Source organism: Rosa chinensis, chromosome 2 (genome assembly GCF_002994745.2).
Source record: "Rosa chinensis cultivar Old Blush chromosome 2, RchiOBHm-V2, whole genome shotgun sequence".
NCBI lineage: Eukaryota > Viridiplantae > Streptophyta > Magnoliopsida > Rosales > Rosaceae > Rosa > Rosa chinensis.
Window position 1 is genome coordinate 85,007,669 of NC_037089.1, and position 16,729 is coordinate 85,024,397.

Below are 16,729 nucleotides of genomic sequence, written 5' to 3' on the forward strand. Positions count from 1 at the left end.
AGAGGTGTCTTTTGGACTTGAACCTACCTTAGTGAATACTTATCGGACGTACTTGGTGACGCAGTGGATATAAAATCTTGAACTGTTCACCGTTGTAGTAGGCCAAGACAACAAGCATCACACGTATCACTTCCGACACTTTTCAGTTCATACGTTTGTGTTCATTTTGGTCCTGAACAAATCCCGGATTCATGAGAGCTTTAGAGAACTTAGCCATGTAATTCTCATAAATGCGACCCCACATTTACTCTCGTATAGGTGACACCTAATTTATGAATATCCTGCTATATTCCTCTTGAAATGTAAGAGATTAGTGTCATTAAGAATATTGAATTCAACCTTTCACTTCGTCACAGGTAACACACTTTTCCCATCTTAGGAATGAGTTATGTAGTGTGTTCAAAGTTTTGAATCTTACTCAACTAGTTTGCCTATTGAACCTAGACCATGGGATCTCCAATCAACTAGGTTAGGTTTCCGCCAAGTTTGATTCATTGAATTGGCTTTAAACCCATTCCCCTCGATGTATACTTTACTTGCTCTCTAGGTATACCTTTTGTAAGAGGATCTGCAATATTCTCTTTTGATTTAACATAGTCAATGGAAATAGTTCCATTTTTGAGCATTTCCTTGATTGTATTATGCCTACGTCTTATGTGCCTCGATTTCCCATTATATATATGGCTTTTTGCTCTAGCTATTGCTGACATGCAGTCACAATGTATGCAAATAGCTGTAAGAGGCTTAGGCCACAATGGAATGTCATCTAAGAAATTGCGAAGCCATTCTGCTTCTTCTCCAGCTTTATCTAAGGCTATAAATTCAGATTCCATTGTTGATCGCGCTATACACGTTTGCTTTGATGATTTCCAAGATACTGCTGTACCTCCAAGAGTGAAGACATATCCACTTGTGGATTTAGATTCATTGCAATCTGAAATCCAATTAGCATCAGTATAGCCTTCCAGTACAGAAGGGTATCTTGTGTAGTGCAATCCATAATCAATGGTATACTTTAAGTACCTTAGTACTCTTATTAAAGCCTCCCAATGATCTTTTCCAGGATTGTTGGTGTATCTACTAAGTCTACTTATGGAATAAGCTATATCCGGCCTAGTACTATTCATAATGTACATTAAACATCCGATTACCTGAGAGTACTCCAATTGTGATACACCTTCACCAACATTTTTCTTTAACTTGCTGTTGGCATCAAAAGGAGTTACGGCAGGATTGCTATCAATGTGACCAAATTTCTTGAGTACTTTTTCCACATAGTGGGATTGAGTTAAACCATATCCATTTGCACTCCTTTGAATGCGAATGCCAAGAATCACATCAGCTCTTCCCATATCTTTCATATCAAACTTAGAGTTCAACATTTTCTTTGTGGAGTTTATGACATCTAAGTTGGATCCGAAGATAAGCATGTCATCTACATATAAACATATAATGACACAAGAATTTTTAAAATTCTTTATGTAAACACATTTGTCACATTCATTGATCTTAAAACCATGTGTGGTCATTGTGTGATCAAACTTTTCATGCCATTATTTGGGAGCTTGTTTAAGTCCATACAAGGATTTAACAAGTCTACAAACCTTCTTTTCTTGACCTTTTACCACAAACCCTTCCGGTTGTTCCATATATATTTCTTCATCTAATTCACCATTTAAAAATGCAGTCTTCACATCCATTTGGTGAATTTCCAGATTATACACCGATGCAATTGCAATTAGCATCCTTATAGATGTAATTCTTGTGACCGGTGAATAAGTGTCAAAGAAATCCAACCCTTCTTTTTGACGATATCCTTTTGCAACTAGACGAGCTTTATACTTATCTATGGTACCATCTGGTTTCAATTTCTTTTTGAAAATCCATTTATATCCAATTGGTTTATTACCAGGAGGTAAGTCAACCAATTTCCAAGTGTGGTTTTGCAAAATGGATTCAACTTCACTATTGATTGCTTCCTTCCAAAAAGGAGCATCTGGAGATGTCATTGCATCTTTGTATGTTTGTGGTTCTGACTCAACTATATAAGTAAGAAATTCGGGTCCAAAGTCCTTGGCAATTTTATTTCTCTTACTCCTTCTTGGTTCCAAGTCTGATTCTTGATCGTCATTATTGATAGTATTTGGTTCCATATCATTTCCTTGTACACCAGATGATGTAGCATCATCAATATGACTTGAATCATATTTCCTTTTATTTGAAGATACTCTAGTTTTGTATGGAAATATATCTTCAAAAAATTCTGCATCCACAGATTCTATAATAGTATTTACATGTATATCAATCACTTCTGATTTAAATACTAAGAATCTATATGCTGCACTATTATTGGCAAATCCAATAAACACACAGTCAATTGTTTTTGGTCCTAATTTGCTCCTCTTTGGTAAAGGAATTTGAACCTTAGCAAGGCACCCCCACACTTTTAATGTTTTATACGAAGGCATTCTTCCTTTCCGTATTTCATATGGAGACTTGTTAGTTCCCTTGTGTGGAATTTTATTCAAGATTGCATTAGCAGTAAGTAATGCTTCACCCCACAAATTGTGAGGAAGTCCAGAGCTATTTAACATGGAGTTTATCATATCTTTAAATGTTCTGTTCTTTCTTTCAGCAACTCCATTTTGTTGTGGGGAATATGGTGCAGTAGTTTGATGAATGATGCCATGTAAAGAGCAAAATTCTGCAAATGCATTAGATTCATATTCACCTCCTCTATCTGACTTTAGGATTTTAATTTTCTTATCAAGTTGATTCTCAACTTCAGCCTTATATGTCTTAAACATATTCAAAGTTTCATCTTTGCTATGTATTAGATACACATAGCAGTACTTACTGCAATCGTCTATGAAAGTAACATAATAGTTCTTTCCCCCACGAGTTGGTGTGGATTTAAAGTCACATAAGTCACTATGAATCAATCCCAACACCTCATTTGATCTACCAAAAATTGATCTAAAAGTTTGCCTTGCAAATTTTGATTCTGTGCAAGTTTCACATTTATGTGCAGCATCTATAGTGCATTTTGGTAGCAAACCAAGATTAATCATTCTTTGTAAAGAACGAAAGTTGACATGTCCCAATCTAGCATGCCATAAATTAGAAGACTCAAGCAAGTAAGTAGAAGCATTATCTATATTATTATTAGCAACATCATATACATACAGATTGAGTTTGAAGAGCCCCTCTGCCAGGTAACCCTTTCCTACAAAAGTTCCTCCCTTAGTGAGAACGAACTTGTCAGATTCAAAAACAAGTTTAAATCCTTTGTTGCTCAACAAAGGACCAGACACAAGATTCTTCCTAATTTCAGGAACATGTAGCACCTCAGTTAGAGTGAGTTTTTTCCCAGAAGTGAATGTCAAAACCACATTACCCTTTCCAGCAACACTTGATGCAGATGCATTTCCCATGAACAATTGCTCCTCACCATTAAGTGGTTGATAGGTGGTAAACAGATTTCTATCTCCACAAATGTGCCTTGTCGCACCAGTATCAATCCACCAGTCCTTATTGTCATTCACCAAGTTAACTTCAGAAACAACAGCCACAAAATCCTCCATAGCCACAGCCACATTTGCTTGGTTGTTATTGTTGTTGTTGTTCCTAAAGGCAACAGGTGCATCTTTCTTGTGGCGACATTCTTGTGCCTTGTGTCCAGGCTTTCCACACACCCAGCAACTACCTTTAATTTTCTTGAAATTCTTGGTCTTTGTTGCATATTTGACATCATGTTTATTGCCTTTGAATTTCTGACCTTTGAATTTTGGTTTGGAAGTTTCTCCCTCAACCATATTTGCTTTGGCTTCGATGACAAATCCATCGGGTTGCTTCTCACTTTTCAGGTGGTCTTCTTGAACTCGTAGTTTCAAAACCAGATCCTCCATGGTCATTTCACTCTTCTTGTGCTTCAAATGCACTTTGAAATCCTTCCAAGAAGGTGGTAATTTTTCTATAACAGAACCAACTTGAAAGCTTTCATTAATCACCATACCTTCAGCATGAAGTTCATGAATAATCACCTGGAGTTCATCAACTTGACTAACAACAGTCTTGCTATCCACCATCTTATAGTTCAAAAATTTTCCAATAATGAACTTCTTTGAACCTGCGTCATCAACTTTGTATTTTTTCTCCAAAGAATTCCAGAGTTCCTTTGCAGTGGTGTATGACCTATATACATCATACAAAGTATCATCCAGACCATTGAGAATATAGTTCCTGCAGAGAAACTCACAATGTTTCCAGGCATCAATTGCATTCAATTGTTCTGCAGTCACATCATCTCCTTCTGCCTTTGGAACTTCTTCCTTCACGACATGAGCAAGGTTCAATGTTGTTAGATAAAACAACATTTTTTGTTGCCAGCGTTTAAAGTCCACGCCCTTGAATTTTTCTGGTTTCTCAACATGAGTTTTCACACCATTCACTGATACTTGATCCATGAATTCTGTCTAAAGATTGTTGGATTTGTATCAATGAATTGAAAATATGCTTCTACAATATATAAGTAATTACAGCAATAATTTATACAATAATATATGGATTACAATACTCAATATGTATCTGAGATAAATGAATTGTAATTGCAAGAGAAACTGACTTGTGATTCGATAGAGGCTTGCAGATTGGCAATGTCCTTTAGACAGAATTTCACCCCTACGCAGTGCTTGTAGTTCGTTAGGCTTCTGTCCACCAGGATACAACTATCGATAATCCAAGAGCCTAGCACCAGACCTTGGATTCTAGCGAACGTACTAAGTGTTTTTCTCTCTGAAGGAAAGGAAGGAAAAATATATCTGTGTATTTTGGAGAGGAAGACCTGGTGGGTTTATATAATGTTTGAGACACCACTTCAGTTTAAATTGAAGAGGTAAGTTGCCTTTCAATAACCTCTTTAGTTCAAATTCAAAAGGTAAGTTGATCAGACTTGTACTTTTGAATTCAACCGTTCAAAAACTGAATTCTATTCCACCACCGTTTGGAAATCTCATTGAGGAAGATCCAAGTGAGGTGAAAATCCCCTTGAGATGGATCCGAGTGAGGAAGACAATCTTAGAGAGGTAATATCCCCTTGAGATGGATCCGAGTGAGGAAGAAAATCTTAGAGAGATCTCTTTGAGACAAATCTAATCCTCCTCAATAGAAACCGATTTCTATTCAAACTCTAACATCTACTACTACTGGTACTGATGATAGCAATCAGCCGATCAGAAACTTGGGACTTGGTTGCGGGTCATGGTAACGTCTTTCCGATCAATGATGCATAATAAGGGCTCGATACTATCTACTGGAAAGATAGTAGCGGTTATTGGAAAGGTTGTGTGGCGTCACAATTCACAACCCGAATTAAACATCGCAGGGTTCGAGACCACTATGTACCAGCTGACATGGTTGTTGTGGCGCAGGGATTTGGGGAAAGTGAGAAAGGGGCTAGTGTAATGGGCCTGACTGTCGGGCCCGTTTAAAACCTTTATTTAATGGCCGGCAAGTCACTATTGGACCCGCATAACACCTGGATTTAAGGACTGGCACGTGGGGAACTCCATCAACTGCCGGCGATAGGTCGCTCGATCTTACAAGGTGCAGAGTTCTTCATCCATGTATTTTGTTTATTTTCCACTTAACTTTTAATGTTTTGAGTGCAGATCTTTGGGAGTAGAATATCTGCCTCGCCGTTGAATTCGAAATAGGTAAGATTTGATAGTTGGGTTTGTTGGTTTTCCGAATTCCATGTTTTTGGTATTTTGATCGGCGGTCAATCACCATCTTCGGTCTGGTTCAGGAATTCAGGCTAACTGGAAGTTGGCTCCGGTTCGCTATATGTTTTCTTTGTATCTGTGTGTTTAGTTTTTACTCTTTTTATCAGTATTGCAGAGGATGAACTTAAATATTATTTTATTTTTATTGTTAAATTTGGGCCCCGACAGACGCTTCCCAAAGTAACTAAAGACTGACTTTGGATACAATATTTCAATTTGCGTCGTGAACGTGTTTATCTGTTTAAAACAAATTCTTCTTTTTACTCCTTGGTGATTTAGGGAGGCAGCTTTTCCTAATCCTGGTCGAAAATAGGGTTTTACTCCTCTTTGATTTAGGGATAGCTAGCTATATATATTCCTCTTCATCTTTAACTAGTAGAACATACTCATCCATCGATTTATTCACCATTAACATCAATTCTTCAAGATACTCCTTTAACCTGACAGATTGATTAAAGGAGGATTTCTACTGCTCCTACTACTACAGGTTACTGATTAAATCGCCATTTTTTCATCTAATATCAGTTCTTCAACCATGTCCGAAGAGAGGAATATATATAGGAGCAAAATATTTCAATCAGATAGACCACCGCGACCAATCCCGGAGGGTCAAATTCAGATCAACCTATGTCTCTTCAGGCAAAGCCGCGTCTGGCATGATGATCTTGCAAACTTCACTCATGATAGACATAGCTTGGTACGTCGAAGAGCAGATTGGATCACTCCCGAGTTCTTAACCGGAAGAGACATGCGCTGGATACTTTTTGCGGGAGGTGTCCCACTAGAAGAACAGCCACCTATTCTTGAGAAAATAATTCAGTTTGCTCAAGTGGCTGTCCCCGAGCTGCCTATTTTTGTGGTAATAGTACACACCCGTGTTTGCTCTTTAGGTAGTGTTGACTATCAGGATATCATTGATTTGGTTGCAAGAGAACCGATCAATGTTAATGTACGTGCTTCCCCTACTCCTATCACTCCTACTGCACATGCTCCTACAGTGTCCGTGCTAGGAACATATATGTCACTTCTTACTATTCCTACATCTAGATCCTCGATTGAAGGTTTGAAGAAAGTGAGATTTGATACTTTGGAAGAAGATGTTATCCGAGAGACTCCAACATGTGCCATTTGTATCAAAGACTTTGTAGAATGTGTTGATGAACTGATTACTAGTTTACCCTGCGCCCACCACTATCATGTAGATTGCATTGTCCAGTGGCTGAAGAGAGATCACACTTGTCCCTTGTGCCGATACCAAATGCCACCTGCGAGTATGGACTGGGACGGGGACGGGGACGCAGTCGAGCCATCAAATCCCTAACAGGGCTGTCGGAATCTCAAGTATGATGGGAGAGCTGATCCTTCCGAATGTATTTTATAGTAATATAATTTCGTACTTGTTTGTTTTTCTTTTTATCAAATAAGATTTGCGTAGCAGCAGTCCCTAATTTTGGGTTCTTGTTTGGAATAAAATCCTTCTGATTTGCTGAAAGAAAAAGGAGTGTGTGTTGATGCGCATTTGGTTTCTAAACTATTTTTTCATCTTACAAAGTCTTCAACAATTTAATTTCCGGAGGTGCAATATGAAGTGGGAGATTGGAAAACCATTCAAAATTTATCTCATCCCAGAGGAAAGGTATTTCAATAGAAGCAAACTATAGTTCCATGGGACTTGATTTTGATATGGTCTCCGCTGAAGTGGGAGATTGGAAAACCATTCGAAATATATCTCATCCCAAGGGAAGGTATTTCAATAGATGCAAGCTATAGTTCCATGGGACTTGATTTTGTTATGGTCTCCGTTGAGCTTAGACACTGAAGATGTCCAAATATATAAACTTCATTTGTTCTGTAACTACCATTTACTAGCTTGCCAAGCAATTCAACTCCTTGCTGCTACTTAGGTTCAGGCAATCCGGATACAACTAACACCTAGAGCCCCAATTCATATATGACATTAGTTGTGCTGATGTTGTGAGCTACAAGCAGTGAACTTTATCTGGAGTTAAATCTCCATAGGATAGTTTACGTCCTTTCGCAGTGATAAATCATACTAACAAAAAAAAAAAATCGAGCAACAGATTACCACCAAACACACATTAATTTTGACGGGAGAAGAGTTAGAGAAATTGAATTATATACCAATTCATGAACCTGTTCTTAATCCCTTTGTTATCCTTGAGCTCCATATGAACCCAGCCCCACATGGGCCTATAATATCAAGTAATTCATTCTGACTTTTACTATTACCTCTGTGTACCAGAAATTACCTCAAGTAAATGGTAAACAGAGGTAATAGTAAAATTCAGAATGAATTACTTGATAGCAGCTTTGGAAATGGCACGATCAGACAGACAGACATGGCCAAACCGAGCGAACACTACCAGAGAGGAGCAGCATTTCTTCTCCTCCTCCACGAGCTACAGTGAAAATTTAACAGAAAATTATACGTATACTAAACCTAACCTCAAAATCACTGTTCATTTAGCTTGTCTTTTAGCGAAATGAATAGTGAACTGACGGTTTTACCCTGCATTTGTTCTGATATTTTGCGCGGTTGCCCCGGAGACAGGTGTTACCAGCGTCGTGCGCCGGGTGGTTCTGAAAAAGGACGTTTGTTTCCCTCGTCTGCATGATGCATGAAGAGAGAAGAGTACCTCCGCAGATGAAATTAGGATTTGCACGTCGCCGATCTTTGCACTTCTTCTCCTTCCTTTTTTTCTCTGAAAACAAAATAATGATATTCATGGCTGTTTGGATTTATTGGCTACCTGCATCTGACAATTCTTGGCAACATCAGCTCCTCAGGTTTGCTATTGCTGGCAATATCAGTTTCTCACAATCTCAGGATTTTGTCTTTGATGCTATATGAATGTTTGATACTCTTTTTTTTTTTTTCCCGAAAGGAGAAGTAAATTGAAAGTTTAATACTTTACTTTCATTGACTGTGGTAAATGGGGCTTTGTATCACCAATAAGGTTGTGTAGGTGGGAACTAGTTGCTATAAATTTACCTCTTCTGAGAGGGAAATAAGGATATTCTGTTAGTCTTTCTGGTTGCTTTATTCATATTTCTTTGTCATTGTACTTTATACACTCATTACATGGTTGTGGTTTTTGTTTACGAAGTCATTGATTGGAGATTGAAGGGACAAGCCATTCCTAAGGAGAGCTCTGAGAGGATTTTTGTAATAACCGTTCCTTTTCTTCATAATGGAATTACTGTTGGTATTGGATTTTGTCTTTTCAATCATTGTGGCAGACATAAATTTCGGTTTTTAGGGATTAAAACACGGGTTGGTTGCTCCTGTTTCAAGCATGATTAGCATGCTCTACGTCTCACTCTCTCACTTCCTCCGTTGCAACCGAAAAACAGAGCATCGGCTCTCCCTCTTCTCTCTCGTTTCACCGGCCACCAGGCAGCATCCCATCACCTCTCACACCTTCAAGTCGATCGTACGCAGCTGCAGGAGGCGGCCTTGTGCCACAGAACCACCGGAGACGACGGCGGAGGCCGAAAAAACCCGTTTTTGTTCCAAGCTTGATAACTCGAGCTACCGGCCACGAAACCTTCCCAAACTTCACCCACAGGTTCGCCTTGACCTGTTGAAGCTCCCAGAACCTCCCTTGCACGGCGGCGCTGCCTCTAGAAGCGGCTGGAACTCGAACCCGGTTACACCGAAAACTTCGATTAGGTATATCTCGAGTTGTAGAGCTTGGTTTTGATTAATTCTTGAACCAGTGAGTTCACCTTGATGTTCTTAACAACTTTCCAGAAGGAATCGAGGCCTGAGGTTGCAGTTTTTACGTCGAACTTGGAGCTCGCCGGTTTCTGGTTTTTTTTTTCCGGCCAAACCGACTGGTTTGAGGTATTTTCTATCCCTTCCGGTCATTTTCAGCTTACATGCTAGTTAGGAAAGTCATTTGGATTGATGAGACGAAGCAGAGCAGCGTGGCCCCGACACCTTTGGTGGTGGTCGGCGGCGGCTCTGCCACTAACTCCGGCGGCCATTTCCGGGGGTCACAAGGATAGTTTCTGTACATTTTTAGATTCTATACTTCGATACGATCATTTTGAGATATTATACGCAATTTTTCGATATCGTACGATTTAGTTATGAATTTTACGATTTCGATCGATTTCGATCGTTCGATTTATGATCTGTGAAGATCAGACCGTTAGATGGACTTGAAATTTAAATATATTGATCGTATGATTGTCCTGATGACTTTGTATGGTCACGGGCGAAGATCCGACCGTTGGATCTTCGTATAATGGTGAAATGGTGTTTTGGAAGTTGATTCGTGAGAATCCGACCGTCGGATTTTCTTATAAATCTGAGGAGATGTTAGTAAAGGCGATTCAGGAAGATCCGACCGTTGGATCTTCGAGATAATTTCGGGAGGATGATCCAAAGGGCGATCCGTGAGGATCTGACCGTTGGATCATCGTATAAATTCAATCCGACCGTTGGATTGTCATTTGTTTTATTTTGTGAGTTGTTGGCTAAACTCAAGTCACTTATGATTAGGTGATTAACGGTTTTTACTTGGGCGAGCGAGTTTTGGTGTGATTGTGAAAGTGAAGACGCAGCGGGATAAGAGGTGAGTAAACCTCACGTGGATCTTATTATGATTCGAGTACCTTCAATTAATTTATTTTCTGTGGTAATTGTGTGAAAATATTTATGGAATAAATATTTGTTTTAAAGCATATGGACTTGATCACCTACGGTCCATAGGTAAGTAAAATGATTTATTTATACAAAATGAATTTCCCCGATTTTCTTGTGTGAACTATAGTTGGTATTAGTAGTCACTTCTGAGTGGGTGATTACGTATATATATATTTACTTGATTATATACGAAATTGGTGTGACATTGAAGAATGTGAAATTGAGATGTGACGTACCATATTTATATTTGATGAACTTGATTGATGAGTTCTTGTTGATATTCATGATTTATATTGGAGGAAGTATAGAGTGGAGAATGTAGGGTTCTGAGGACGGGGATGTCCAAAGAGCAACGGTTATTTATTAACCTGAGTGTTTGTGTTCTGAGGACTGGGGTTTCCGAAGAGCGACGGTTTATTATTAACCGCAGTATTTGGTTCTGAGGACTGGGGTTTCCGAAGAGCGACGGTTTATTATTAACCGCAGTACATCGCATTACTTAAGCCTAGGCCAAGGTGACAGGTAGCGATATAGTTAGAGCTCTAACGTATGGTCAAGATGGACCGAAGTGGTGGTATGGGAGTTGGGTGTTGTAGGACCAGTGTAGTGTATTGTGATTTGAGGATTGTGAAAATGTATTCCTTGTGGCTTTCCATGAGTGGTTTGATGTCTCTTTGCAGACGTATTACTGTTGGATTTTTACTTGACTTGTAAGAATTATAATTTAATAAATCAACAGTTCCTTCTTGTTTACTCATACGGGCTGTCATGGCTTACCGGGTTTGGTGTTGTTGCATTCCCGGTACACGATTTATATTGTGTAGCGGGTAATCCTGTAGGTCAGGAGAATCAGGACGGTGATCGTGCGGGTTAGAGTTTTTGTTATAATTTTACAGCAATTGTAATAGTGAGGTGAGTTAAGCTCATTTGTGCCTTGTAATTTGGTTTTTGTGAGAGCGTGTTGTATTAAGAATTGCGGAGTTGGGTTTTGTAATATTGAGTGGAGTGTGGTGTCACTGTGTGTTACTCTGAAAGAAAAAAAAATAGACTGGTATTTGTATTTGTAATAATTTCATGTTTCGAATTTGGAATACGTGTTTTCGAAATTCGGGGCGTGACAGTTTGGTATCAGAGCGTAAGGTGCATATTCGGTGATGTGTCAATACCTTCCGAGTGATGGCCCGTCTGCAGCGGATCCCCATCGTGTGCTCTTCGGTATTGGCTAAGTCATTGGGTATGTGTGAGTGTTGGGAGTTGTTAGGCCACTAAGTCATTTAGGAACGTGAATACCTTCCTTGTAGTATTAATTGGGTTAATATGGACTTGTAATTGACCTCTACTATGTTGAGTGTTATACATGTATTAACCCAGCGTTCGATGCTACTTAGGTAATGGAGGTTCCGAGGGGTGGGCCTAGATTTCATCGTGGGGGCGGAAGAGAAGGCAGAACTGGTGGTAGGGACAGGTTCCGTCCTTTGGAGGAGCTTTATGATGATGAGGTAGAATCTTCCATTGGTGTACAACCTACTCCGCCCATAGGTGAAATGGTTGACCCTGGTCGTCTGTTGAAATTGGCTAGAGACATTAATCGTTTGGGTGCAGCCAAGTTTCATGGAAGCATGGATTACATGGTGGCTGACCAATGGGTTGAGGATATGGAGAATTATTTTGAGATGATGGACTGCAATGAGATCGAAAAGAGGAAGCTAGCTACTTTCATGCTAAAGGGTGAGGCTAGGGTGTGGTGGAATTGTACACAAAAGACTGTCGATGTGACCACCCTGACTTGGGATGGTTTTGTGAGACTATTCCGAGAGAAGTACTTTCCAGCTTCAGTGAGAGAAAGATTGGAACGAGAGTTCCTCTCACTAACTCAGGGGAAGTTGACGGTGACGGAATATGAGACAGAGTTCTCCAGGCTTTATAGGTTTGTGAAACCAATGGATGCTGAGGATTTGGCCAAGAAGTTTCAGCGGGGGTTGAACGCATCCATCGAGCGTGATGTGGCCATTTTGGAACTGAAGGTTATGAAGGAAATTCTAGCTAAGGCTTTGATCATTGAGCAGCAGAACCTGATTCATAAGGAGAAGGAAACAGCTGAGAGGGATTTTCGGGGAAAGGGAAAGGCAGTGGTTGGTAACAGTGGATCCAGAGACTTTTGTGGTGGATACTGGAAGAGACAAAAGACTCAGTTCCACCATCAGGCCCCAGCTAGAGCAGCGGCAGTTCCTCTTCCTCCTATTCGGGCCGTACCTGTCAGACGAGCTGCACCTGCAGCACCAGTAAGATGTTATAACTGCAACGAGTTGGGGCATCTTTCTAGGGCTTGCACTAAACCCAGGGCTAAGGGATGTTTCCGATGCGGACAGACTGGACACCTTGCCAGGGATTGTGCTCAACCTCGGGTTGAAGGACAGGGTAACCAGCAAAGGCTCTTACCTCCAGTACCAGCTAGAGTCTTCGCAATCGGTCAGAGAGGCACTGGGGTGGAAGGTACCTTATCTGTTTATAACTACCTTGCTAGAGTATTGTTTGATACGGGAGCCTCCCACTCTTTTATATCTAGTTCAGTTGTGGATGTGTTGGGTTTGATTTCCTTGCCTCTTACTAGATCATTATGTGTTACATCGCCTCTCGGTGTATCTCTTGAACTGGATATGTTTTGCAATGATTGCCCTATTGGGATTGGTGGCAGAGAGTTCTCTGCATCATTGATTGTGATACCAGATTACACATATGATGTGATTTTGGGTATGGATTGGTTGAGCCCGAACCATGCATTGATTGACTGCTTTAGGATGATTGTGTCCTTCTGTATTCCTGGACAACCAGTGTTTCATTACCGTTGTCTGAGATCCGATATGGCCATGAGGGCAGGGATTTTGGCTCATATTGAGTCAGGGAATAGTACCTCAGAGATTTCAGGGATTCCTGTAGTTTCGGAGTATGCGGATGTGTTTCAGGAGATACCAGGGTTACCTCCAAAAAGGGTAATGGACTTCTCCATTGACATAATACCAGGTACTGCCCCTGTATCGAAAGCACCCTATCGGATGGCTCCAGCTGAACTTCAGGAGTTGAAGGTTCAGATTGATGGATTACTTGCCCAAGGATTCATACAGGCTAGTGTATCTCCTTGGGGTGCACCAGTTCTGTTTGTGAAGAAGAAGGATAATTCACTTCGTTTATGCGTGGATTATCGGCAGCTGAATAAGGTGACCATCAAGAACAGGTACCCTTTACCTAGGATTGATGACTTGTTCGATCAACTTAGAGAGGCTACTGTTTTCTCAAAGATTGATTTGAGATCTGGATATCACCAGTTAAGAGTGAAGGATGAGGATATTCCAAAAACGGCATTCAGGACCAGGTATGGACATTTTGAGTTCCTTGTCATGCCTTTTGGTTTAACTAATGCACCTGCGGCATTCATGGACTTGATGAACCGTACATTCAGTCCTTATTTAGATCAGTTTGTGGTGGTGTTCGTCGATGACATCTTGATTTATTCAAAGTCGTCTGATGAACATGAGAAGCATTTGCGGATTGTTCTGCAAACATTAAAAGAGAAGGAGTTGTACGCCAAACTCGAGAAATGCGAATTTTGGCAAAAGGAGGTCAAGTTCCTTGGCCATGTAGTTTCGAAGGATGGAGTTTCGGTGGATCCTTCGAAGGTTGATGCAGTGATGAGTTGGAGTCGCCCTACCACTGTTACTGAAATCCGAAGCTTCCTCGGATTGGCAGGGTATTACAGGCGATTCATTGAGGGGTTTTCTAGAATTGCTTCGGCTTTGACCAAGTTGACAAGGAAGGACACTCAGTTTGTATGGACGGATGAGTGTGAGAAGGCTTTCAACAAACTGAAAACAAGATTGACTACAGCTCCAGTGTTAACTATCCCTACTAGTGGTGGTGGTTTAGTTATCTACAGCGATGCATCTCATCAGGGTTTGGGGTGTGTGTTGATGCAAAATGGTAGAGTTGTCGCTTATGGTTCTAGACAATTGAAAATTCATGAGCGGAACTACCCCACTCATGATCTAGAGCTAGCTGCAGTAGTATTCGCCTTGAAGATTTGGAGACACTATCTGTATGGTGAGAAATTTGAACTCTTTTCTGATCATAAGAGTTTGAAGTACCTATTCTCCCAGAAAGAGTTGAACATGAGGCAGAGGAGATGGATGGAGCTCATCAAGGACTATGATTTCACTTTGGAGTATCATCCTGGAAAGGGCAACGTGGTGGCAGATGCTTTGAGTAGGAAACCCCGGGTAATCATGGCATCGCTTATGGTGCAGGAGTGGCTCATGTTGGAAGCTGCATCGGAATTTGATCTTATACCCATGAGAGGTGGACATGAAATCTTTCTTGGTAGTATGACCTTACTGTCTACCTTGAACTCTAGGATCATTCAGGGTCAGACAATTGATGAGTTTGCTCAGGCAAGGATTGCTGAGATGTCAGCGGATCCGAATGTGGAGGGTCCTTCTGAGTGGGCCATTGGGATAAACGGAGGATTGAGATTTCGTGGGAGATTGTATGTCCCAAGTGTTGATAACCTCAAAGAGGAAGTCATGCGGGAAGCACATAGGTCTCGGTACACTATACATCCGGGGAGTACCAAAATGTATATGGATCTGCGAAGACAGTTTTGGTGGTATGGAATGAAGCGGTATGTGGCAGAGCATGTGTCGAAGTGCCTTACGTGTCAGCAAGTGAAGGCTGAACATCAGAGGCCCGCAGGGATGCTGAAACCGTTACCGATTCCTGTATGGAAATGGGAAGATATCTCTATGGATTTTGTGACTGGATTGCCTAGGTCCAGGCAAGGTTATGACTCGATTTGGGTGATTGTGGACCGATTGACTAAGTCTGCACACTTTCTTCCTGTGGCGAAAACTTACTCAGGTGATGCATTGTGTAAGTTGTACGTGAAGGAGATAGTGAGGCTTCATGGTGTGCCTGTTAAGATTGTTTCTGATCGGGATACTCGTTTTACATCGGAGTTCTGGCGCAGATTCCATAAAGCTTTTGGCACATCATTAGCTATGAGCACTGCATTTCATCCACAAACAGATGGGCAGACTGAGAGAGTGAATCAGGTGATGGAGGATATGCTTAGAGCTTGTGTTCTGGATCTTAAAGGAAGTTGGGCGGATCATCTGCCACTGGTAGAGTTTGCCTACAACAACAGTTATCACTCCAGTATCGGTATGGCCCCATATGAGGCTCTTTATGGTAGGCCATGTAGGACACCTGTATGTTGGGTAGAAGTAGGAGAGAAGGGACTCTTGGGTCCTGCAATTGTTCTGGAAACCACTGGGAAGATCACTACTATTCGAGACAGGATCCGGACCGCACAAAGTAGACAGAAGAGTTATGCCGACTTGAAGAGAAGGCCAGTTGAGTTTGATGTAGGGGATCAAGTGTTCTTGAAGGTTTCACCTATGAAAGGTGTGGTGAGATTTGGTAAGAAGGGAAAACTCGCACCGAGATTTGTTGGACCCTTTGAGATTCTGGAAAGGGTGGGGAACTTGGCATATCGCCTCGCCTTACCTGTTAGCATGTCTGGTGTACACAATGTCTTTCATGTGTCTATGCTCAGGAAGTACATCCGAGATGAGTCCCATGTAATTGATCATGGTACGATTGAGGTAAACACGGATGTAACCTTTGTGGTTGAACCTGTTCGTATCATAGATAGGTCTACAAAGAAACTTCGTAGGAAGGAGGTAGATCTTGTGAAGGTGCAGTGGAGCCATCATGACGAGGGCAATGCATCATGGGAATTGGAGTCAGATATGAGAGTGAAGTATCCGCAGCTTTTTGAAAATTTTGGTGCCTGAATTTCGGGACGAAATTCTTTTTAGGGGGGTAGATTGTAATAACCGTTCCTTTTCTTCATAATGGAATTACTGTTGGTATTGGATTCTGTCTTTTCAATCATTGTGGCAGACATAACTTTCGGTTTTTAGGGATTAAAACACGGGTTGGTTGCTCCTGTTTCAAGCATGATTAGCATGCTCTACGTCTCACTCTCTCACTTCCTCCGTTGCAACCGAAAAACAGAGCATCGGCTCTCCCTCTTCTCTCTCGTTTCACCGGCCACCAGGCAGCATCCCATCACCTCTCACACCTTCAAGTCGATCGTACGCAGCTGCAGGAGGCGGCCTTGCGCCACAGAACCACCGGAGACGACGGCGGAGGCCGAAAAAACCCGTTTTTGTTCCAAGCTTGATAACTCGAGCTACCGGCCACGAAACCTTCCCAA

The 16,729-nt window shown here is 41.1% G+C and overlaps 1 protein-coding gene, 1 long non-coding RNA gene and 1 pseudogene across 3 annotated transcripts; all 3 read left to right on the forward strand.

Annotated features, from left to right (window-relative positions):
* LOC112185270 overlaps positions 1–16,729 on the forward strand; it is a 112,119-nt pseudogene that overhangs the window by 76,175 nt on the left and 19,215 nt on the right.
* On the forward strand, positions 5,527–7,275 carry LOC112187840 (RING-H2 finger protein ATL13). 2 transcript variants are annotated; one of them, XM_040515474.1, is made up of 2 exons: positions 5,527–5,714; positions 6,271–7,275. In XM_040515474.1, the coding sequence occupies exon 2, from the start codon at positions 6,319–6,321 to the stop codon at positions 7,102–7,104; it is 786 nt and encodes a 261-aa protein (XP_040371408.1). In that variant the 5' UTR covers positions 5,527–5,714; positions 6,271–6,318; the 3' UTR covers positions 7,105–7,275. The 2 variants fall into 2 exon arrangements, with proteins under 2 accessions (XP_040371408.1, XP_024182562.1); XM_024326794.2 differs by having other exon boundaries at positions 6,309–7,275.
* LOC121051885 lies at positions 9,082–11,488 on the forward strand. Its single transcript, XR_005807371.1, has 4 exons — positions 9,082–9,477; positions 9,559–9,651; positions 10,315–10,387; positions 11,283–11,488. It is a non-coding gene; the product is annotated as an uncharacterized LOC121051885 (long non-coding RNA).